The sequence below is a fragment of the Mesocricetus auratus genome, unplaced genomic scaffold (genome assembly GCF_017639785.1).
Source record: "Mesocricetus auratus isolate SY011 unplaced genomic scaffold, BCM_Maur_2.0 Super-Scaffold_100006, whole genome shotgun sequence".
In the NCBI taxonomy this organism is placed as follows: Eukaryota; Metazoa; Chordata; class Mammalia; order Rodentia; family Cricetidae; genus Mesocricetus; species Mesocricetus auratus.
In genome coordinates this window covers 60,799,417-60,825,373 of record NW_024429190.1, presented here as the reverse complement: position 1 = coordinate 60,825,373, position 25,957 = coordinate 60,799,417, and the positions used below count along the sequence as shown (strand labels likewise).

General features: G+C 35.0%; 1 protein-coding gene across 2 annotated transcripts in view; it reads left to right on the top strand.

Moving 5' to 3' along the window:
- Tecrl (trans-2,3-enoyl-CoA reductase like) overlaps positions 1 to 25,957 on the top strand; it is an 85,520-nt gene that overhangs the window by 34,317 nt on the left and 25,246 nt on the right. For both annotated transcript variants that reach the window (XM_040747283.1, XM_040747284.1), the window contains exons 3-5: positions 15,052 to 15,096; positions 16,255 to 16,358; positions 23,831 to 23,946. In XM_040747283.1, coding sequence (XP_040603217.1) covers positions 15,052 to 15,096; positions 16,255 to 16,358; positions 23,831 to 23,946 — 265 coding nt within the window. The remainder of the gene's footprint in view (positions 1 to 15,051; positions 15,097 to 16,254; positions 16,359 to 23,830; positions 23,947 to 25,957) is intronic.

The window sequence follows — 25,957 nt, the reverse complement described above, 5'->3', positions numbered from 1 at the left end:
CCATTGACATTGAGGGATATTAATGACCATTGATTGAGGTTTCTTGTTTGTGCTTGATTCATTGGCAATGGAGTTATTGTGTGTAGGTTCTATTCCCTTTTTCTTTTGGTGTTTGGTAAAGTGGGATTATGAGTGTAGTTATCTTCCTTAGGTCTAGGTTTTCCTTTCAGCACTTTCTGTAGAGCTCGATTCATTGATATATATTGTTTAAAACTGGCTTCGTCATGGAATATTTTGTTTTCTCCATCTATGGTAATTGAAAGCTTTCCTGGATATAGTAGTCTGGACTGGCATCCTTGTTCACTTAGCAATTGTAGGACATCTGCCCAGGATCTTTTGACTTTCATAGTTTCCTTTGAGAAGTCAAGTGTAAATCAGATAGGTCTGCCTTTATATGTTACTTGGCCTTTTTCTTTAGCTGCTCTTAATATTTTCTCTTTATTCTGTATGTTTGATTATTATATGGTGAGGTGACTTCTTTTTCTGGTCCAGCCTATTTGGTGTTCTGTAAGATTCTTGTATTTTCATAGTCATATCCTTCTTTGGGTTAGGGAAGTTTTCTTCTATGATTTTGTTGAATATGTTTTCTGTACTTTTGAGCTGTATTTCTTCCCCTTCTTCTATATCTATTATTCTAAGTTTTGGCTTCTTCATGGTGTCCCATATTTCCTGGATATTTTGGGTTAAGGATTTGTTGGTTTTGAGATTTTCTTTGGTTGACAACTGTATATCCTCTAATGAGTCTTCAACACCTGAGATTCTCTCTTCTATCTCTTGTATTTAATTGGAGATACTTGCATCTGTAGTTCCTGATCATTTACCCAGCTTTGCTATTTCCAGAATCCACTCTTTCTGTGTTTTCTTTATTGTTTCTATTTCAGCTTTCAATCCTTCAACTGTTTGAGTTGTTTCCTTCATTTGTTTGGTTGTTTTTTCTCTGTACTCTTTAGATTCTTTGAGAGATTTATTTCTTGAATTTTTTGGTTCGCCTTTTCCCCCACTTCATGGATTTTTTGTTGTTTTTTTCTTCTATTTACTTAAGGGATTCCCTCATTACCTCTTTGTGGGTCTCTATCATCTTCATAAAATAATTTTTAAGGTATGTCTCTTCTGCTTCATCTATGTAGTGCTTTTCAGATCTTGCTGATGTTGGGTCTCTAGACTCTGGTGGAGTCATGTTGGTCTTTCTATTGCTGAGTGAGCTCTTATTCTGTCTTCTTCCCATCTCTTCTTCCAGTAGGTGTAGATGGGGTCTTTCTGTCTCCGCTGGTCTCCTTCTTTCCTGAAGCTAAAGCTGGGGATGCTGAAACTGAAGTTGGGGTCACCGGAGGTTGAAGTCTGGAAGGACTTATGTCTTTCCAGTGTGGGTTGGTCCTGATGCCAGGAGCTGAAGCTGGTGTCACTGAAGGTTGGGGCCTGGAAGGGCTGATGCCTTTCCTGAGGCTAGGGTCACCAGAGGTTGGGGCCTGAAGCTGGGGTTGCTGGAGATTGGGGCCTGGAAGGGCTCATGCCTTTCCTGTGTGGGCAGGTCTTCTGGATGTCAGGAGTGGGGGAAAAGGGGTCCCTGGAAGATTGAGGGAATGGGTGTTGGGTGGGGGATGGGTAGTGGCCACAGGAAGACCCAAGCTCACTTGAAAATCTCATGACAATCTGTTTTTATTAGCAATCACCAAAGGAAATTCTGTAAGCCAAGAATATTGTTAGAACTCAAAGCATAATTATGGAATTGTTTGTGTAAAGGATATGTATTTCCATTGGCATATAAAGCACATAAAAAATCTTTGTTGTTGAACATTTGATTTCCTGAAAACTTAACTGAATCATATGTGTGTGTTTGTGTATATGTGTGTGTGTGCATGTGTTCATGTGTGTGTGTGTGTGTGTGTGTGTGCATGTGTTCGTGTGTGTGTGTGTGTGTGAACTTGTAATTACTTATTGTACATATAATCGGGATTAAGTCATAATGAAAACTTTTTCTCATAGAGTTTGAATGTATTACAGTAGTAAAGAGAAATGGACATTAAGCATTTTCATAGGCAAGTAAAGCAGCTTCAGATAGGAAAACAAAGCAAGATGAAAGTAAAAATAACTGCACTCTGGAAGCTCTGGCTTTATTCCTCAACACCATTTACACACATTTGTTGCCAAACTCCCTGAATTGCAGTCTTTGGAAGGCAGAGGCAGATACATGTCTGTGAGTCTGAAAACAAACTAGGCTACTTAACTAGCTAGTTCTCTTGTGGTGGTCCAAATTAGGGTGTCTATTGCTAGGGAAAAAAAGTCAACTTGAGTATAATAGGAAAGGTTTATTTCTCCAGATGACAGTTCATTTTCTAGGCACATGACATAATAACTCAAGGGAGGAACCTGAACGAACTGATTTAGAGGCCACTAAAGAGCATTGCTTGCTTGCTTTTTCCTCATGGGTACTCATGGACCAGTCAGCTTTGTTACAGTACCCAAGTCAATCAAGCCACTCTACAGTTATCTTGTAAGTCAGAGAAAAGACTAGCTGAGAAATACGGATTAAGAATATTAATTAGTGGGATGATATAAAGTAGAATAGTAATCATGAGGAAAAAGGCTTGTTCATGAAAATTTGATGTCAGAAAAATTTTATACGGTACAAAATTTTCAAAAGAGGTATCTATCATAGTGAAAATTGGAGCATCATTTCTGAAAATCCTCGAAAGGCATTTGAGTTGTTTTATTTTTTTCATTTTAAAAGACATCCTATTTTATAATTCAGAACTTTTGTTTATAATATTATACTGTTTTTATTTTTTGTCCTTACTTAAGCCATGTACTCATTTTCCTTCATAAACATTGCTCTGCAATATTGATTATGTGGTTCTATGCTAGTCTCCTTCTGATTGAGCACTGTAATAGCAACATTTCACAGCCATTGTACTTTTTATCTTATTCAGCAAAATTCTTCCTCTTTTGTTGATACTGATTTGCATGAAATGATTTTAGTTGTTGTTGGGAGAGAATAAATGTTTTCCTTCTTAAAAATTCATAAAAAATATACCTCATCTCCTACTAAAACTCTGAATGTCTCCCTCGAATCATGAATTCCATTTTGGCTTGATTACTTCACTATGTCTGTAGTATTTTCAAGACCTTAAGAAGTGATTTGACATGAGTACACAGTGTGTGTAGTTATCATAAAAGAGTGCAATAAATGAATCATTCCAAACAAATGTAACAATTAACTCAGCAAAATGAACACAAGAACTAGGCTTGTAGCACATTAAGAAGAAATTTCAGGTAATGTATTGTGGTAGTTTTGATGGGAAAATGCCAAAATAGATGTCCTTTTGGTGCTGGTTCACAAAATATTATGATAACTGCATTAATGCAATATACAAAATACATTCTCACCACTGTTCTTTCTTTATAGCCTTGTTATCTCTGTGTAGCAATTTTATTGTGTGACAATAAAAACTTTGTGTTGGAATGGGGTTTTTGGCTGTAGAAAAGCAGGCTTGTTTGTCATTATAAATACCAAAATAAGAAAACAAAACTTGGTAAAACTATCAAGTTTTCTAATAAAATATTTTAAATATAAGCTCAACCAATATTTCAATGCTCTTAATAAATAAGTCATGGAATTAATAGTTAAAGAGAAAGAGTACATTCCCACATTGTGTACTGCTGTTAAAAATCCATTTGTTTTTTACAGTGATCATAACTCATATTAATAGCATTTTCCATTATCAAATTACATTGCTATTTTGTAAATTTATGGAATTACCCATGTACAGCACCTTACCTGCTCAAATTGTTTTGTTGATGTTATTCTTTTCTTTGATGTCTTAGTTCACTTGTTGAACATAAAGAAAATAGTTTTTAAAATCAAAGATGAGATAAAGGTCATTTAATGACTTTGCAAAGTAGTGAGCTATAAATTGGAAGAATATGTGCAGATAAAATAAACCAGGGAAATGCAAAGAACAGTGAAAGACTTAGTTATGAATATGATACACTGTGGTTTCTCTTCCTTGCTCCCCTGTATTCATCCCCTGACACAACCTTCCCACTCCCTCAAGTCCTCCTCTCCCCTCTTCTTCTCCCTTCTCTTTCTCCTAGCACCCTATGCTCCACACCCTGGCCCCTTTCCACTTCCATCTTACTTTAGGCATGGGGGAAATTTTTGTAACCTGTTTCTTCTATCTTCAACTTCTGGGGACAATGTATGTCTCTCTTAGGGTCCTCCTTGTTTCCTAGTATCTCTGGAGGTGTGGATTGTAGGCTAGTATTCCTTTTCTTCTGTGTCTATGTTTCATAACTATAGGACTTCTTCAGTATTATAAAAAGAAGGAAGGATTTTCAGTTTGAATACTACTGACAAAATAGGGGATATCTTAAAACCATCAGTTTATATAAGATTTTGAATTAATTAAATTTAAACCTATTAATTAAGAAATAGTGAACCAATCCATAGTGTAATCATTAGCACTCTAGATACTGAATTCAATCTATATTCTTTTTTTTTTTTTTTTGGTTTTTCGAGACAGGAGTTCTCTGTATTGTTTTGGGGGCTGTCCTGGAACTCACTCTGTAGACCAGGCTGGCCTTGAACTCACAGAGATCCTCCTGCCTCTGCCTCCCAAGTGCTGGGATTAAAGACATGCATCACCTATGCACGGCTCTCATCTAAATCTTACTTTGGTGGAACATAACCATTTCTCTGTGGGGAGAGATGTAGATCAGCTCATAGACTTGCTTAGGAGGCATAGAAAACTATCTTTGATTCCCTAGCATAATATAAACCTGGTATACTGGGCTAACAAGCACTCCTATAATTCTAGCACTGAAGAGGTGAATGCAAAGGGTTCAAACATCCATGATCAGATTCAGAAACATTGCAAGTTATATGTGACTGTGAATTAAATGAAATTTTCTCAATGAGGAGGTTGCAGGAAATTTGTAGTTTATTAAATATATTTCTTTTTTAACTTTGTGTTTATTTTCATTTTATTTATTTTGAGGTAATATTTACATACAATTGGTGTAAAAGTTTAAATGTATACATGAAAATTGATACATTCACATATTTCAGTAATTTACTTTCTATTAAGATTAGAGCCATTTTCATGGCCACAAAAATCCCTTTTAATTCTGTTTTAGAGATTATGGTTTTCTAGAGGAACTCTCCATATTTCTTTTTACTATATTCATTAAATTATTTATTTATTTTACTGATTCTTTCTTTTTTCACTTTTTTTTTAGTACAAAACTATTTTTTATTTAAGTTACAATCTTGTTTCACATGTCAATCCCAACTCCCTCTCCTGCTCCTCCCCTGCACTCCACACCAGGCCCCCACCCAATCTCCACTCTGATCCCGAGGGATAGTGAAGCCCTCCATGGTGGATCTCCAGTAACTGTCATTTCATCCAAGGCAGGGCCTAAGCCCTCCCCAATAGGGCTAGGCTGAGAGAGCATCCCTCATTGTGAGATGGGCACTCAAAGTCTATTTTTATACCAGGGATAAATACTACCCTAGGCCCCATAGATTATCTAGGCCTCCTAACTCACACCCGCATTCAGCAGTTCTGAGTTAGTCCCATGCTTTCCACACAGCCATCAATCTGGGGACCAAGAGTTCCCCCTTGTTCAGTGCAACTATTTCTGTGGGTTAAACCAACCCAGTCTTAACTCCTTTGCTTGTCATTTCTCCCTTTCTGTCACTGGATTTCAGGAGTTCAGTTCAGTGTTTAGCTGTGGGTGTCTGCCTCTGCTTCCTTCAGTCACTGGATGGAAGTTTTATTTTCCAGACTCTCTGACAGTGGGGTTGTATGCTGGCACTCCCCTTATTCATCTCTAAAATCCATATATGAATCAGTACATATAATGTTTTTTGTTTTATGACTGGGTTACCTCACGTGGGATGGTTTCTACTTGTGCCATCCATTTGCCTGCAAATTTCAAGATTCCATTGTTATTTTCCTCTGAATAGTACTCCATTGTTTAAATGTACCACAATTTCTCTATCCACTCTTCAGTTGAGGGTCATCTAGGTTGCTTTCAGGTTCTGGCTATTACAAATAATGCTGCTATGAACATAGTAGAACAGACATCCTTGTTGTATGAATGTGTATTTTTTGGGTATATGCCTAAGATTGGAATTGCTGATTCCCATTTTCCTGAGGAATTTCCATACTGATTTCCAAAGTGGCTGTAAAATTCGGCACTCCCACCAGCAGTGATGGAGTGTTCCCCTTTCTCCACATCCTCTGCAGCATAAACTGTCATTGGAGTTTTTGATTTTAGCCATTCTGACAGGAGTAAAATGGTATTTCAGAGTTGTTTTGATTTGGATTTCCCAGATGGCTAAGGAGGTTGAATACATTTTCTTTTTTGGTTTTACGAGACAAGGTTTCTCTGTATTGTTTTGGAGGCTGTCGGTCCAGCCTGGCCTCGAACTCACAGAGATCTGCCTGCCTCTGCCTCCCGAGTGCTGGGATTAAAGGCGTGCGCCACCTCCACCAGGCTACATTTTCAAGTGTGTCTCAGACATTTTAAACTCCTCTACTGAAAAATCTCTGTTTAGTTCTGCACCTCCTTTTTCTTTGGAACCTTTGGAATTTTGCACACTTGCTTCTTGAGTTCTTTTTAAATTTTGGAGATCAGTCCTCTGTCAGATGTAGGGTTAGTGAATATCTTTTCCCAATCTCTGTGTTGCCCTTTTGTCTTGATGACTGTGTCCTTTGCCTTACAGAAGCTTCTCAGTTTCAGGAGGTAACATTTATTAAATTTTTATCTCAGTGTCTGTGTTCCTGCTGTTATGTTCAGGAAACTCTCTCCTGTATCATTTCCTTCAAGGGTATCTCCCATATTTTCTTCTAAGAGTGTGCCTTGGTTTATATTGAGGTATTTGATCCATTTGCATTTAAGATTTGTGCATCGCAATAGATATGGATCTATCTGCAGTCTTTTCACACCAGCATCCAGTTGTGCCAGCACCATTTGTTGAAGATGCTTCCTTCTTTCCATTGTATAATCTTTGCTTCTTTGTCAAAATCAGGTGTTTGTAGATGTGTGGGTTAATATCAGTGTTTTCAATATCAGTGTTTCCTTTTGTCTGCATGTCTATTTTTTGTGCCAATACCATGCTGTTTTCATGACTATAGCTCTTTAATAGATATTGAAGCCAGGGATGATGATGCCTCAAGAATTTTCAATAATGTACAGGGTTGTTTTGGCTATCCTGTGTCTTTTGTATTTCCATATAAAGTTGAATATTGCTCTTTCAGGGTCTGGGAAGTGTTGTGCTAGTAGTTTGGTAGGGATTGCATTAAATCTGTAGATTGCCATTTTTAATATGTTGATCCCAACTCACTCAGAGCATGGGAGATCTTTCCATTTTCTGGTAACTTCCTTAATTTCTTTCTATAAAGACTCAAAATTCTTGCTATTCACGTCTTTCACTTGTTTAGTTAGCATTACCCCAAGATGTCTTATATTGTTTGTGGCTATTGCAAAGGGTGACTTTTCTCTGATTTAATTCTCAGTATATTTATCATCTGTGTATAGTAGGGCAATTAACTTTTTTGAGTTAATCTTATACTCTTCACTTTGATGAAGGTATTTATCAGCTGTAAGAGTTTCCTGGTAAAATTTTTCAGGTTACTTATGTAAACTATGATATTGTCAGCAAATAGTGAAATTTTAAATTTTTTCCTTTCCAATTTGTATGCCCTTGCTCCTTTTGTCGTCTAGCTAGAATTTCAAGTACAATATTGAAGAGATATGGAGAGAGTGCACAGCTGTGTCTTTTTCCTGACTTTGGAGAAATCACATTGAGTTTCTCTCCATTCAGTTTGATGTTTGCTGTATATTTCATTATATTTTGGTATGTTCCTGTTATCCCTGATCTCTCTAGGACCTTTATCATGAAGGGGTGTTGGATTTTCTCAAAGGCTTTTTCAGCATCTATTGAGATCATGTGTTTTTTTTCTTTTTCAGTTTCTTCATATGGTGGACTACATCGATAGTTTTTCATATACAGAACCATCCTTGCATCCCTGGAATTAAGAAATCATGGGGAATGATTTCTCTGATGGGTTCTTGGACTTGATTTGCTAGTGTTTTATTTAGTATTTTTACATCAATGTTCATGAGAGATATTGGTCTCTAGTTCTCTTTCTTAGTTGTGTCTTGGGTGACTTAGGTACAAAGGTATTCTAGCCTCATAATAAGAGTTTCACAATGAACTTTCTGCTTCTATTTTGTGGAATTCTTTGAGATGTATTGGTATTAGCTCTTTGAATTTTTGGTAGACTTCTGCACTGAAACTATGTGGCCCTAGGTGTTTTTTGGTTGGGATACTTTTGATAACTGCTTCTATTTCATTAGGGTTATATGTCTGTTTATATTTCTTATCTGTTCTTGTTTAATTTTTGTAAGTGATATCCATCCAGAAAATTGTCCGTTTTCTTTAAATTTTAGACTTTTGTGGAGCACAGATTTTCAAAATATGACCTCAATGTTCTCTGAATTTCATTGTTATGTTCCCCTTTTCATTTCTGATTTTGTTAGTTTACATGTTCCCTCTCTGCCTTTTAGTTAATATGGTTAAAGATTTATCTATCTTGTTGATTTTCTAGAACAACCAACTCTTCATTACATTGATGCTTTGTTATTGTTTTCCTTGTTTCTACTTTATTGTTTTCAACCTTCAATTTGATTGTTTCCTGGAATCTACTCTCCAAGAGTAAGGTTGGTTCTTTTTTTCCTATAGTTTTCATTTGTGTTGTTAATTCTCTGGTGTGACTATTTTCCAGTTTCTATATGTGGGCATTTAGTGCTATGAACTTTCCTCTTATTATTGCTTTCGAAACGTCGCATGAGTTTGGGTATGTTGTCTCTTCATTCTTATTGAATTTTGGAAAGTCTTTAACTTATTTCTTTATTTCATCATTGACCCATGGAATGGGGCAATTATGTATAGTTCTATTTCCATGACTTTGTAGGGTTTCTGCAATTTGTGTTGTTGAATTTTAACTTTAAATCATGGTGGGCTGTATTCCAACTATTTTTTTCTTTTTCTTTCTTTTTTTTGCATCTCTTGTGTTTTGCTTTGTTGCTGGGTATTTGTGTTTGGATGAGATGTTCTATGAATGTGTGTTAAGCCTAATTGGGTGATAACTTCTGTTAGTTCTTTTGTTTTTTGTTATGTTTCTGGCTGGTGGTTTTGTCTAGTGGTGAGAATTGGGTGTTGAAGTCTCCCACTATAAGTGTGTGAGGTTTTATATGTGATTTGAGTTTTAGTGATGTTTCTTTTACAAACATGGGTGCTCTTGTATTTGGGCCATAGATGTTCAGAATTGACTCCTCATCTTGATGAACTTTTCCTGTTAAGAATATAAAATGACCTTCTTCATCTCTTTTGATTAATTTTAGTTTGAAGTCTAATTTTTTAGATATTAAGATTGCAACACCAGCTTGTGTGTTGGGTCCATTTGATTGCAAAATCTTTTCCCAACCCATTACTCTGAGTAATGTCTGCCTTTGAAGTTGAGGTGTGTTTCTCATATGAAGCAGATGGATGGATTCTGCCTTCTTGCCCATTCTACTAGCCTGTGTCTTTTTATAAGTAGGTTAATACCATTAATACTGAGGGAGATTCAGGACCATTGATTGTTAATTCTTGTTTGTTTTAGATTTGTTGTTTTTGGTGATATTGTGTGTTGATTTAGCCAGCTTTTTATTTTCCTTCTTGGTAAAGTGCCATTATCTATTGCCTATGGTGTTTTTAGTGTAGTTAACTTCCTTACTTTGGAGTTTTCCTTCCAGTATTTTCTGTAGGGCTGTATTAGTAGATATGTATTATTTAAATATGTTTTTTTCATGGAATATATAGTGTTCTCCATCTATAGTGATTGAAATCTTTGCTTGGTATAGTAGTCTGGTGTAGCATTCATGGTCTCTTATTTTTGTATAATATCTATCCAGGACCTTCTGGCTTCCAGAGTTTCCCATGGAGAAGTCATGTATAATCTGATAGGTTTGACTTTATATATTACTTGGCATTTTTCCTTATCTGCTATTAATAGTCTTTCTTTATTCTGTATATTTGGTGCTATGATTATTATGTGGTGAGGGGACTTTTTGTGGTCCACTCTATTTGTTGTTCTGTAAGCTTATTGTACTATCATTGGCTTGTATTTCTTCTAGGTTGGGAAAGTTTTCTTCTATGATTTTCTTGAATGTGTTTTCTGCACCTTGCATTGGGTTTCTTCACCAACTTCTTTACTAATTATTGTTAGGTTTGGCCTTTCCACAGTGTCCCATATTTCCTGGACATTTTGTGTTAGGGATTTGTTAGACTTAAGATACTCTTTGGTCGATGAATTTATCTCTCATAATGTATATTCCATGCCCATGATTCTCTCTTCCATATATTGTATTCTGTTGGTTATGCTTACATCTGTAGTTCTTGATTGTTTACCCGGCTTTTCTAATTCCAGCATTCACTCGGACTGTGTTTTTCTTTTCATTGTCTCTATTTTAGCTTTCAAGCCTTGCATTGTTTTAATTGTTTCTTACAATTTTGGGTTTTTCTTTTCATCCATTTCTTGATTTTTTTGTTTTTTTTCTTCCATTTCTTTAAAAGGTTTAATTTTTCCTCTTTTATGGTGTCTGTCATCTTCATGAAGTTGTTTTTAAGGTCATTCTCTTCTGCTTCATTGGTGTTGGGATGTGCAGGTTTTGCTGGTATAGAGTCCCTAGACTCCAGTTGTATAATACTGGTTTTTTTTCTGTTGTTGAATGTGTTCTTATATTGCCATTTTCAGATCCCTTCTTCCAGTGAGTACAGTTGGGGTCCCTTCCTCTCTTGATGGGTACAATTCAACGGTTCTCTTCTGGGGAGTGCAAGCAGCTGCAATATTCCATCAGGTCTCATAATGGGCATAGGCATGTCTGTGACACTTCTTCTCCCTGTTTGGTGGAGGCAGGACTAGCATCATGATGTCAGCAGACTCTGTATTGTTTTATCTGCCTGGGTTCACTTGACCTTCCCACAGTCCCTAGATGAGGAAATCCTAAAGAGGGTAAGCAGAGATCGGGACTGAGACAGGGGTGGATGCTCAACTCTTCCCCTGAGTGGGGAGCGGACTAGTATTGTTATGTCTACAGACTCTGGATGGTTTGATTTACCTGGGGTGAGTAAATCTGTCCACATTCCCCAGTCCAGGAGATCCAAAAGAGCAAACATTCTACTCTTTTCATAACCCAAAGTACAAAAGTCAATATTCTTACATACAAACACATGATCCAACCTATCACAACAATAGTCAACTCCTGGCACAAAGTTTTGCCTTATGATTTTCTTGCTACAACAACTCTTATAAGGAAAATATTTAATTGAGGTGACATGCTTATAGTTCAGATGTTAAGTACATTGTCCTCATAGCAAGGAGCATGGTGGCACGCAGACAGACATGGTGTTAGAGTTATGAGTGCAGCATCCTACTGGCAACAGGAAGCTGACTGAGGCAATTTGTAGTATCCTGAGCATAGGATACCTCAAAACCCATACACACGGTGACACATTTCCTCAAACAAGTCCAGACACTCTCCAACAAAGCCATAGCTCCTAATAGTGCCACTCTCTGTGAGATTCTTGGGGCCAATTACATTCAAACTACCACATCCTATGAACAACCTACTCCTTTTTATCTTTGTACTTTATTAATACTTTTTCAAAATTAAAGGTGAATCATCCCACCTCACAAGATACAATTAAAGGTGATTCTCCTAATTTTAAGTTTTAAATCAATAAAAATTCCTCACAGGTGTACACAGGCAATTGGATTGCAATTAATTCTTGATGTAACTGACAACCCAGAATAGTTATCATATACATAAATGAAACACATATACACTTTTATTTATTATGAATATTATATGTCTATTACCATGTATATTTAGAAAAACTTCTTTCTTTAATTCTTCTGAGATTTTGCTACCATGATTGCTTTATGTTCTCAGTTTACTTAGTTGTTTTAGAAAGATTGTCTTGAATACAATGTCATTTGAAACACACCTGGAAACTGTCAATCTCATGATGGGTTTTCAATCACATTTCCAATTATTTTGGTTTAATCTAGAGTGTAACTGTACATTAAACACAAGCACACACATACACACACACAGAGAGAGAGAGAGGCATATGATACACATCAATGATAAAAACCTAATTGCTACCATTTTCAATTGGAAGACATGCTTGCTATGTGCAAAAAAACCAAACCAAAAAAATGAAAAAAAAACAAACAAAAAGTCTTTATTCCAATTAACCTACTAGCTATTCTCTTAAATAACCCTGGCAGGTTTATTTAAAGATTTGGGGTTTTGTTAGGCATGGTGTTGATTTCTAAACATTTCTCTTTCAGATTATTATATGCTCCATTTCAGGAACAGCCTATGAAACAAACTCTAATTACCAGGACTCAGGTTTTCTATGAATTGTCTCATTTTTATCCTTCTGTAAATTCCAAGCTCCCAAGCAGGTGCAGGGCTCATGCATACTTTCATTTAATATGAGTACAATATGTCTATCATAACGTGTTTTCAGGAAAATTTCCCTACTTTAGCCTGATAAGGTTTTGCTCATGCTTGCATTATGCTCTCAGTTTACTTAGTTGTCTTAGAAAGGTTATGTTGAATATGATGTCATGTGAAACACACCTGGATACTAGCAAGATCATGATGGGTTTTCAATTATTTTTTTTAATTTGGAAAGTCACTGTATATTAAGTCAATTTTGTTCCATAAGCTGAAAAGCTTTGCAATAAATATTTCCATTGGGTCTTAATAATATCCTAGCCTTATTTATTTTTAACATTTGTATCATTAATTGTAGTTCTTTCTGCAGTATGAAAGACACAAAATAATTATGCTTCACTGTTTTGCTCAAATGTTTCCAATCAAATAACACTTAAGTATTGCTGGTGTCCTCCTGCCTTTTCTCATTTTCTTGTGATGAATCGTGAATTATTCTGCTTTATTGGACACATGGTGTATTAGGGTATATTATTTCTGACACAATTCTAGAATAAATTGGGTACTTTATATTACTATTTTTCTATCCATTTTAATTTTCCACATGCATTGCCTTTCTAAAATATGTTATATGTATATTTATAACATTCTGTCCTTTTCAAGTGAATCATTGATGAAAAGAAGTTTAGTAAACTATAATTTACTTGTGGATAGGTATCATTTATTCACAGTGTTGTTGAATAGTGTTAGGAAAGAACTCTAAGCTGTGGTCAGTGCACAATAACTCTAGCGTAAAGTGAGTTTACATTTGCAACTGATAAGGTGTCATCTTCTTTGGGGTGACTCCTACAGTAACAATTTAACCATATCACTTGGATGTTTGTTGTGCATTCTTAATACCTTTAAGCTCCTAAAACCTAAGAACAATTATACATGTGAAGATCATAAGGAAAGGCTAAATGTTTATAATAATACTTATAATATCTATTTTTGCCTTGCCTTTCCACCCAAGGTGGCATTATAAGTTGCTATGGAAAGTGATGTCTTCATTGGATATTATTTAAATGGACAGAACCTGGGTGATTATATATATATATATATATATATATATATATATATATAAATACCCCAGGTATTAACTTGATATCTGCCAAATATAAGTGGATTCTCAAATGACTTGTATATGGTTCAATATCATGTGTCCTCACAAGGTCAATTAAAACTATTGAGTGTTCTATAGCATTTAGTTGCATCACATTTTATTTGTCTGTATATCCCACAGTAGCAAAAACTATATTTAAATATTTTTCACTAAACAATGCTAGCATACAATACAAAACTGTAAATGGATATAAAAGCAGCAAGCATGCGAATTAATACATAAGCTGAAATAAAATATGATGCCTTTACCTGAAGACTATCTAAAGTTTAAGTGTGTCACAGTATTTATGTATAATTTTAGCACTGCTGTCCCAAAATTTTGCTTATGAATAAGATTCGGTAGACTTAATGAATGAATATAAATTATATCTTAGGAATTTTCCGCATGGAAATGGGTATTTAGAAATGTCAGATTACAAAATGGGAGAGATATATAAGCCATATGGTGAAACAAAGATTAATAGAAGTATGTCAATTTAATCTATATGAGCTAGTTGGGAACAAGCCTGAGCTAAGGTCAAGCTTTCATAATTAATATTTGGTTTGGCCTGTGGCTGAAAAGAATGCTTGACTACAGTTGGCTCAGTTCTTTTTGTTAGTGATAATTAAAATGTATTATTTGGGAAAATTATGATGGTAGAATTTTTTTGAAAATGTGAATACCATTAATTTATTAGGCCATGTTGCATAGAATTGTTTGGCATTTACTCCAATAGACATTTTAGATAATTGGACATGGTTAATATTGTATTTTTGAAATAATAATTTCAATACTGAAATACCATGTAAAAATCCTCAGGATTTCTTATAAAGAAAACATTTTTCTATCAATTTATATTACTTGCCTGAAAAGAACATATAAACTGATATCCCTGCCATAATTATTACATTGACAACAGTCTAAGTCAGTCATACATATCATTTGGATGGAGCACATATTTTCTGTAGATGTGATTCTGATGGAGAGCCTACTATTGTGTGAATTATTCTAATAGAGCACATTACTCCTAAAGAAACAGAACATTTTCAGGTGCTAAATTTAGAGGGATTTCCAACAAAAATCAAAAGTCATTATTTTACACAAGTAAATACATTTTTATTGAGAAGTAATTAAACATATGTTTCCTGTCTGGGATCATAAGAATTGGTACATGCTCACGATCTTAGCATACCTGCGTTTCACAGTTTCACACAGGCACCACTCACCACTGATATTCACACCATGTCAGTAGGAACTACTCTGTCTGTGTTTGATAGTGAATGAATTATTTATTCCCTTTCCAGTAGGGATCCTGTCTTCCCATCAGAATCTATACATCTTAAAGGTAATTTTCTAAATTTGCTAATGATTAGATGTTCTTTTTCACTGTACAGGTCCAAAGTGGCACCCTTCCCGAGTTGGCCTTCAACTAGAATATGGTAAGCTCAATTTATTTAATTTACAATTTGCCATCTGACCTCAATAAGTCACATTTATTACTTAAGTCTATAATAGTAGACACCATCTCATTTGAGTATAACACTCCATCAATACCAGGGCTCCTGAGTGGAAGGAGTGGTTAATACTGGGAAGATGGGCCAAAGAGTAAAGAGTTAGTTATGCACATTTTTATTCTCAGCACTGATGTTAGAGGCAGACTGAGGGCATGTGTCTGTAATTCAGTCACTGTGTTAGGGTGTTAATGTTGAGAGACTCCTGGGAGCTTGCAGGCAAGCCAGGATCAAAAAGAGAGCTGGAATATGAATGAACGAAAGCTACTGAGGCCAACTCTGCCTTCTGCCCACCCATGCACAGGAGGATGCACACACATACAAATCTCCCCTATACACACAAGCACACAGAGATTGGTAGGATTTATGATGTATCCTGTTTGTTCTTTGCAAAATTTGATATTGATAGAATGCATTAAATCACAAGAAATTCCAGTGTTATGTTATTTGAAGTTTTCAAAGATAATACCATAATATAAATTGATTGCCCTATTAGAGAATCTAATAGGTGTCTGTCAGATAGGTTTGCAGTGTACTTTCAAAGACATAAAAATTATCCAAATTTTTGTTTTGCATTCTATGATCTTATGCATTATTATCTCTGTACAACCATTTTGATGGAGGATTGTCTTCCATGTAATATTCATTTTCTGTTGTTAGTTAATAAGCTAGCAAAAATGACATTTAAAAGCAACTTCCATTTACAATCACACACACACACACACACACACACACACACACGCGCGCGCGCGCGCGTGCGCACACTGCCTACATTATCTGTTTAGGATACATGAATGCTGGAACCCAATGCTGGTTGAATTGACTTTTCATGGGAAATTTCTCCAGTCTTCTCCCTTCCATCTCTTCATAAAAGCTGAAGACAGTCTACATATTTCACTGTGTATGAGGAAAGTTGGTGCATAAATTACTCAAATGGAATGATTCATGTCTTATAATTATCACATTTATTATATAATGACTGCATAATTCTTATCCTAAGCAGTCACCAGTTTCATACTAAGAAACTCTTTGACACTGTGCCATGAAATGTTATTTAAATACTATTTTTTCATTGCTTTGTTTTAGGTGGCCACTTTTTGAAGGACTACATCACTATTCAAAGTGTTGCAGCTTCCTCAATTGTCACACTCTATTTTACAGACTTAGGTCGACAAGTCAGTTGGACCACAGTAAGTGTCAGTTCCAGTTTAGTTCATATGCCCCATTTTATAAATTTCATCTTTATATTTAAGACTTTTTTCTGCAGTTATAAGAATTCTACTATAGTTAGAGTAAAATCCGCGACCAAAGTTCTGTTGAAGCTCTAGATGTTTGTGGTTAACAAAAGTAAGCAAATATGTTTTTTTCATGTATTTTTAACTTAAAAAGAGGGTCCATCTGTTTACTTTATGCCTTGTCTACTGAGTGATATTGCTTCATCCTTTCTTTTTCCAGAAGCCTATTTCAAGCATATTTTTTCACATTGGAATTAGAGGGTGTAGATAGTATTGTTTGTGTAAAAGAGGTTCTAATACATAAATAAAACTTTTTTGGACTCTGGTACATTCCTCAGGCTTCTTTTTTCCCCTTTGAGAATAATTGCAGTTCTCAAAATTGCCACATCTGAATTTAATGATATACAAACAGGAAGGGTACAACAAAGGAAATGAAGGGGGGAATTATTGAAACTACTTGAAGATATTGAGCTATTCATGACTGATGCAATCAAATAATAGAGAAGCTTCAGCAACAAGAGTTAACTCTATAGGTCTTTTAGTGAAAATAAAATATAATGCAATAAATAATTCTTGCAGTGATCTACAGAGAATGGGACATTCTTCGTCTTTATTTCCTTACCTTGTTAGGGATCTTTTGTCTTCTGTGTCCACTTTTCAAAACTGAATATTGGTGTTTTGAATTATAATATGACCTGTACTCACAATGTGTTTATTTCAGTATTTTTCATTCAAATGAATTTTGTTTTGCTGTCACCAAAAGCAAGTTTTATCATTCGTAATGTTTTTGAGTACGTTCTTTTTATAATTAATTCAAAAATTACTAGATATAGGGGCTGGAAAGATTGCTCAACATTTATGCCAAGACACCAGGTTCAATTTTCAGCACCCACCTCACTTCTTACAATTCTCAACCAGTGACCTCTCCTGGCTTCCACACGCACTTCATAGCCATATTGAATAGACATACACATAGACAAAATATGTGTACACATTAAATAAAAATATTTTTAGAATAATCAATATGCATGATAAGTTATATATTAAAAACTTTCTCTGACACAGAAATGCAGCTTTAAGTGTATTAATAAAATGCTGCCATATTTGTTACCCTTCCAACTAAATTTTACAATATATTTTCCTTCCATATTTTGTAATGAGTTCTTCTGTAGTGGGGTTATTTGTTGATATTAAAAAGTTTGTTTAAGTTTAATAACACTGTAAGCCTTTGAGGACTGAATTATTAGGCTAAAATTAAATTATAAAATAATACTAATTCTTGTGAAACATAGGAATGTTAAGGAAATAGTGTTGGTACATGTGCTTTGCAAAAAAGCATTTAATACTTAATATGAAGCTTAAGTGCACTGCGTTAAAGATATTTCAGACATGTGGATCTGATCTAAAAAGATTTAAATATTCTAAAATCTTTTGAGCAATCATGATGGAAAGAAACTTTTGTGCATGGGGATTGTGTCAAGGTGATAGGCATTAGCCCTGAGTTCATTAGAAACTTGTGGCTGCATTAACGGAATAAGCAATGAAGAGAAGCACTACAGTAGAATTCTTTGCTACCTGTACTAGAAAATTATACCTTATATGAGAGGAAAGCATTTAAGTGAAAAACGAATCTATGGAAATAGCATAAGCTTTCTAAAATCAGTCCTACGGTTCAATAGTTATTTTGCTCTAAATGGGTCAGTTTTATCAAGTGTTGAAAATGTAAATTTAATTCACCCATTTTGTATCCACTAAGTAGTACAATGAAAATATTTTGCAACACATAACCCTTAAGTATAATTAGAAGCCATTAAAAGGTATATTTGAAATACAGTATTATTTAAAGTCAATAGAAACTCTTTCATCAAACAATGGTTTCACTAGCATCTTTTATGAAGTATTCATCGTCAACAAATAATGAAGTATATCTTTCTTACTAAATGACTTATACAAATCATATGTATCACCACACAAACACTGTTATCTAATTATAGTCGCACTAAATATTTGGAATTCATCTGTGTGTGCCTGTATCCATAGCACTAAGCTACTTAGCTCTAGCACTTATTCATGCATGTGTCACAGAATTCAACATACAAAATTATTTAAACACCACGATTCTCTGTCATATTATTTCTGTGTGATCAGGTATTTCCATTTTATAACATAGCTCATATTTTCTTCTGCTACTAATCTCCTGTATCTAAAGAATTATTTATTATTAGGAAAATAGGATTGGAGAAAACATTTTTTGTCTTGTTCCTGCAGGACTGATTTTTGATATTTCATTATGAATAATGTCTTTCATACAATTTTATTAGTTTATTTCATTTAATTGTTATGAATTATGCCATTTAATTTTACATATCTGTAATGGAGTTCATTTGAAGTAGAGTTCAATGGTCTTCAATTAATTGCTATTATGTACCATTATCTGTGTATATAATTATTTTATTATCTGGGGCACTATTACATTTTTAGTGCTGTTTATAAAATTTTCACACAATTCCTTCCTAAGTAAATGACTTGAAGTATTTTTTTTCATCTTTGGATTGCCCTTCATCATGCAAAATGTTTTCCGTTTGGGTGAAGTGTGATTTAATAAAATTTTCTGAATGATGTTTGCAGTATTGTATTTTCACTCCTTCATTTAGCCCATATACATAGGGTTTTCCATTGTTTACTTTTAGTACTTTGCTTTGTGGTGTATATTGCATATTTTGTTTTTTTCTCAATGTATATTTTTATTTAAATTAGAAACATGCTTGCTTCACATGCCAATCTCAGTTCCCACCCCCACCTCTCCTCCCCTGTCCCTTCACCAGCCCCCTTAGCCCCAAACCCTATGCCCACATCATTCACCAGGGAAGGTGAGGCCCTCATTGGGGGGAACTCCAGAGTCTGTCATTTCATCCAGGGCAGGACCTAGGCCCTTCCTCATGTATCCAGGCTGAGAGAGCATCCCTCCACGTGGAATGGGCTCCCAAAGTTCATTCATACCCAAAGCTCCAGAGATTTCTGAAGCCTACTCGCTAACACTACATTCCTGGAGTCTGGATCAGTCCCCTGTTGGCCTCGCAACCATCAGCCTGGGGTTCAAGAGCTCCAGCTTGTTAGGTCAGCTGTCTTTGTGGGTTTCACCATCATGGTCTTGACCCCTTTGCTCATCACTCCTCCATCTCTTTCACTCGGTTCCAGGAGTTTAGTTCAGTGTTTAGCTGTGGGTATCTGTCTCTGCTTCCATCAGTCACTGAATGAAGGTTCTAGAATGGCATATAGGGTACTCATCTACCTTATCATCAAAGAGGGGTTATTAATGTAGTCTCTCCACTATTGCTTAGTTTGCCTGTTGGTGTTATCCATGTAAATCTCTGGAGATCTCACTAGTGTCAGCTCTCTCCTCAAACCTATAATGACTCCATTATAGTATCTCTCATCCTGCTCTCCTACATTATTACCCTGACTCAACCTTCCTGCTCCCGCATGTCTTCTTCTCCCCTCCTCTTATTCCCCTCTCTTTTTCCTGGTTACTCTTTCCTCCTCTTATACTCCCAATCTTCTCAGGAGATCTTGCCTCATTCCACTTCTCTGGGGTATAATGCATATCTCTTGGGATCCTCTCTGTTTCCCAGACTCACTGGCACTGGGTTTGTAGGCTGACACTTACTTGATCCGTGTATAAAATCCATATATGAGTGAGTACATACCATGTTTGTCTTTCTGTGACTGGGTTACCTCCCTCAGAATGGTTTCTTCTAGTGCCATCCATTTGCTTGCAAATTTCAAGATTCCATTGTTATTTTCCTCTAAATAGTACTTCATTGTTTAAATGTACCACATTTTCTCTATCCACTCTTCAGTTGTGGGGCATTGAGAATTCTATACTTAGATTAGTCCCCCACTTTTTAATTGGATCCTTTGATGTTTTGGAGACTTGCTTCTTGAGTTCTTTTTAAATTTTGTAGATCAGCCCTCTGTCAGATGTGGGATTAGTTAATATCTTTTCTCAATCTCTGGGTTGCCTTTTTGTCTTGCTGACTGTGTCCTTTGCCTTACAGAAGCTTCTCAGTTTCAGGAGGTCCCATTTATTAATTGTCATTCTCAGTGTTTGTACTACAGGTGTTATGTTCAGGAAGTGGTCTCCTGTACCAATTCATTAAAGGGTACCTCCAACTTTCTTTTCTAATAGGCTCAGTGTGGCTGGTTAATGTTGAGGTCTTTGATTCATTTGGACTTAAGTTTTGTGCATGGCGATACACATGGTTCTATCTGTAGTCTTCTATATGCCAATATCCAGTTATGCCAGCACCATTTGTTGATGATGCTATCTTTTTTCTATTTTGTAATTTTAGCTTCTTTGTTGAAAATCAGGTGTTCACACGTTTGTGCATTATTACTTATGACTTTTTATCATCCTAATTACTGCAGCCTTTAAATATTTTTTCAATTTTATAAACTTCTTTTTTGTTGTTATTATTTTTGAATTGTCTAAATTTGGATTGACATTTTTTCTATTAGTTCAATATTATATTGGCACATCTATTTTACTTTGCCTAATGAATTCTAGCAAGCAGAAATGCATAAAGTATACCTTTCAAATGTTGTAGAGTAATGTATGTTGTTTAATGTTACTTATGTAAGGTTACCTTAAAATAATGTAGTATCTGATAAGTTACTTCATTTTTACTTGTCATCTGTTTTCTTAACAGTCTAAATATTTTAAATCATAATGTGCTGCTATACTATTATATAAACAAAATTTATTCTGATAAACCTATTTGCCATATAGTTGAATTCTTTTAGTGTAGAGATTACATTAACCCACAGAAAGAAGAGGTACACTGTTTCATTTAATCTGATACTTTGAATTATTACAATTCTTAACATCTTAAATGGAGTTTGTTAGCTTTCATCCCTAAAGAATATGACATAGAACATAAACATACAATTTTCTTCTTTAAATTCTGTATATTCATTTCTGACTTGATTGTTTCTGTAAAATATCAGATGTTTTGTGTTAGTAGTAATGGGTCATATCTTCAAATTGTTTTAAAACATGGTTTTATTTTGACATACATCTTGGACAGATACAAATCTGATTTCTTTGTTTTCCAAAATATATATGACTTGAGGATTTATACACCATGTAGATTGTGTCACCCAACATAAATAGCCCAGCTGTTATTTGCAGTGTACAGAAGGTGTGCAATTTTCAGCAGATGCTATGCTATTTTAAGTAAGGAAGTTAGCTATGTAACTTTCTACAGATACCAAAGGAAAACAAAAACAAAGATTCATAAGGACTCCATTTTCTAGTTAAAATAATGTATTTTTTAAAAATAAAGCTCTACATATGTGTAATGTGGAGAAAATTGAAGTTAAACACACATTAACATAGTATAAATAAATGATTAGAACTTAAATGTAGTTCCCGAATTTAAAATAAAAGCTATTTATAATGGAGTTTCCAGACTTTGCAAGTCTTTATCACTTGGTTTGCTTGTGTATGCATATGCCTCTCTCTGGGCTCTATTTTATTTTGTTCATCAGAACAGCAATTCCATTTTGTAAGCTCCCACAGTAATACATCTTGGAAGACTTTCCTTTTTATCATAGAACAGTTTTTGATAACCTTTTCAGTTTAATTAGGTATCTTTCATCTTTTCTTTTATTTGCACTCAAATGAATGTTTTGAAAGAGATATTGTCCAAAAGTTAGTGTCATTCTTTAGTGTATTCAAAATTTATAATTTACATCTAGTTCCCATTTGAACTGCTATATTTCAGCATGCACAATATTTGTGATAAAATGTTGGTTTTAAATTGAATTCATGACTGTTAGCATACAATGCTGAATTTTATTTAAGGAATGAAAGAAAGAAGAACATAGTTTAATTTCCTCTGACTCTGAAGAACTTCATACATAATATCTGATAAATTTTATAAGCTTAAATTATAGTGGCTTTCATCAAATTTCACTATTATTCACATTTTTTCATACTGATTATATCGTACAGAATTTGCTAAAAATATGACTTTGTTAAATCATATGCCATTGAAATAAATATTTTTAAAAGTTTCACGTAAAGGAAACAGCCTTCTCATCATCACAAAATAATCTAAGTCAAAAGATCATGAGTTTAAAGCTAGTCCAAGTAACATATAACTTAGATTACTATTGCACACAGTTGGCTCAGCCTGTCCAGATCAATTTATTCAAATAAGACAATCCTCTACAGGTGTACCCACAGAACAATATAATGTAGAAAATCTCTCATTAAGATCCTCTTCCCAAGTAATTTCAGATTATGTCTAGTTGACACTTAAAGCTGCGTATCACAATGTATATCATTTACAATAGACAAGATTTAATCTAATTTTAATGATTGTCAAGATGATTGATTTAATGAAGGAAATATTTTGGCAAAAAAAGAATAAAAAGAGAAAAAATAGACACTTTCACTGATGTTCTTTTCAGTGAGTGGGACACTTAATATAGAATATAGAATTGGTGGAGCAAATATTAAAAGTATAAAATGATTTACTGAATCAGATAAAATGGTTTTGGACTATTTCTATTAAAGTCTGTTAGTTCAAAATCAAAGGATATAAAGTTAATTTTTATTTAATTACAAATATATCACTTTTAGTGGGATTTTTTGTGATTGTTAAGTACCTACAAGTATAGAAGTAGTGAAAATGTGAACCCTTAAGTGAAACTCACTGGCTCATTAAAACTATTATAATGAGAAAGAAGTTCATTGTCATTTATAGAGTTTTGTACTTGGCAAATGATTGTGTGAGTAGCTATATTAATTTAACTGTGGGTTGTAACAGTTGTCCTCAACTGATCAGAAAATAAAAGTCTGGAGTCAGATATAGAGGGAAGTGCTAAGAGATCAGAGAGCAGGAGGAAGTCACAGCATACCTTACCTCCTAAGCATCTCCACAGAGAGAAGAGGGAGAAGAGAACAATTTTCTGCTTGTCCCTGTTCATATACTGATTCTGTCCTTCTATGTCACTTCCTGCCTGCTTCCTGGTGGCTTCTCTTTACTACATTTCCCAGAATCCTCTTTGACTCCTAGTCCCACCTATATTGCTTCCCTGTTGACCAACAGTGCTTTATTCATCAACCAATAAGACAAACATACACAGAAGAATATTTCCCATCAGTGGATGCTTTCATTTGTAAATTCATTACAATAAAGTAGTTGTTTAAAATCATTTAAAATTATCTGTACATTACCTATTCCATTAACTCTAAATGGATTCTTCAGATAAAGAATCATTTGCAGCAGTATCTAGTTTATTTTTAAGACATTACATAGTTCTCAGCTCATGTATTTAATGAATACTTACAAATATGGGAAATTCTTAAAATATTTATGAAACTTTATAAAAATTCTAAATCTACTTTCTATTTATAGGTCTTTTTGACTGAATACACAGGACCTCTACTAATATACCTTCTTTTCTACTTGAGGAGCTCATACATATATGATGTGAAAGAATGTTCTCAACATCCTCGACACCCTGTTGTACAGTAAGTGACACACATGAATACAAAGGGTGACAGATACACCCTTAATTATGATGGGGCCACTTCTCCACAATTACATTGTCAAATAAAAGCACCAGAAGTTAAAGTTAATCTAACTATTACATAAGTAGATTCTAGAACTTACTACAGTATAAGGAATCAGCTATTCACCTGCTAAGCATGGCTGAGTCACAACTGCCCTTAGCATCAGGAAAGAATGCTGAACTTTATAAGCAAAGCACAGAAAAAATATAAAAATTCAAAGGTTCATAGTATAATTATTACAAATTCATAGAACATTTATATAATAAAGTCAAAGGACCTGGCATTGGGAGGCACACCTTTAATTCCAGCATGCTGGGGGAGACAGAGGAAGAATTCTTTCTGTTAATTTGAGGACAACCTGGCTTATATAATAGTATCAGCACAGTCAGGGCTAAACAAAAAGACTATCTCAAAAACAATCTTTTTGGGAAAACAACCAATTTGGATAATATTGGTGCAGCAGCAGGGTCCAAAGGACCAAAGGCCAAGGTTTATTAGGTTTCTGTGCCTTCCTTGGGGGATTCTGCAGCTGTATTAGGGACCGAGGTCAAGGCTACTGGACTCTTGTAGGTAAAGACAAAGACAACTTATTCAGTGCTGTCCCCAAGCTGGGCTGCGTGTTCAAGGATATGAAGATCATGTCCCTGGAAGGAACTTACCTGTTCTCCCTGCTCATTAAGGAATCTGAGATTATTGGCATTTTCCTGAAAGAATCTTGAAAAGATGTACTATCTATAGATCAGGGATGCATCTGGAATTCATGCTAATGTCTGTGGTTCATGCTGAAACCATGTGAAAGTCCATGATCCGTGCTGCTCCTGGCTGTTATGAGCAAAGAAGCTTCTTGTGTAATGGTTTCAATGACTGTGGACTCATAACTGAGAATGAAATACATTGAAGACATCTGTGACAATGCCTCCCCAAAGAAAAAATAACAGTCCAGACAGGACTTGATAAACATGTTGAAGTGTAGGTCTTTATAGTTGATGATTTCTGTGACAAAGGGCTTGAGACGAGGGAGCAACCAGTTATCTTTAAGGGACTTGCCACTGGGAGTTTGACCATGCTCCAGTGAATAGATGGAAAACACAAATTGGACTTGTATTTTTTTATGTGGGGAGGCATGCACAAAGGTCAGAGGTTGAATCTGGGAGGAAGGGGAAGAAGGTGTAATAGGGGTTCATTGTATGAAATTTTCAGATAATAAAAATATTAACTGGGAGAAAATAATATGTAAGTTGAAATTCTATATTTTAAAAGAGCGACAGATAATGTAGTGTAGCAGCATACTACAGATGGCAAGCGAACAAGGCTCAAAGTGTTTCCACTATTGGAGACTATAATAGTTATGTTGGTTTTAGAGCTAAGTGGTCCAAGAAGATAGCTACTGCCATTCGAAGGGCCACTATTTTACCAAAGATTTCTTCCATCACTGTTAAGAGAGGCTACTGTGGGAAGAAGAAAGGAAAATCCTTCTCTATTCCATGCAGGATGACAAGCCACAGTGTCTCTGTACGGGGCCCTATCCACAGGGGCTCTGTCATCATATCTGTTCCTGTGTCCAAGAAGCTGTTGCTGATATCTGGTATTGATGACATCAGCCAGGGGTTGCACTGTTACCTTGGGCAATTTTGCCAAGGCCACTTTTCAGGTCTCCAAGACCACCAGCTATTTCACCACAGATCTCTGGAAAGAGACCAAATATACCAAATCTCCTTATCATGAATTCACTGACCAACTGTGAAAATCAATCTCAGAGTCTCTGTTCAGAGGTGTTAAGTTCCAGCTGTGACTACCACATAGGGCTTCTATACAGAAAAATTAAAATGAATTACGTCTGTCAAAATATAATAAACTTGAACAATATTAAGTCATAATTTATTAAACACATAAATTTCCTCAGCAAGTGAGTACCATCCTAGTAAATATTGGCTGAAACTCACACTGAAAAAAAATTAATTGTAGAGCA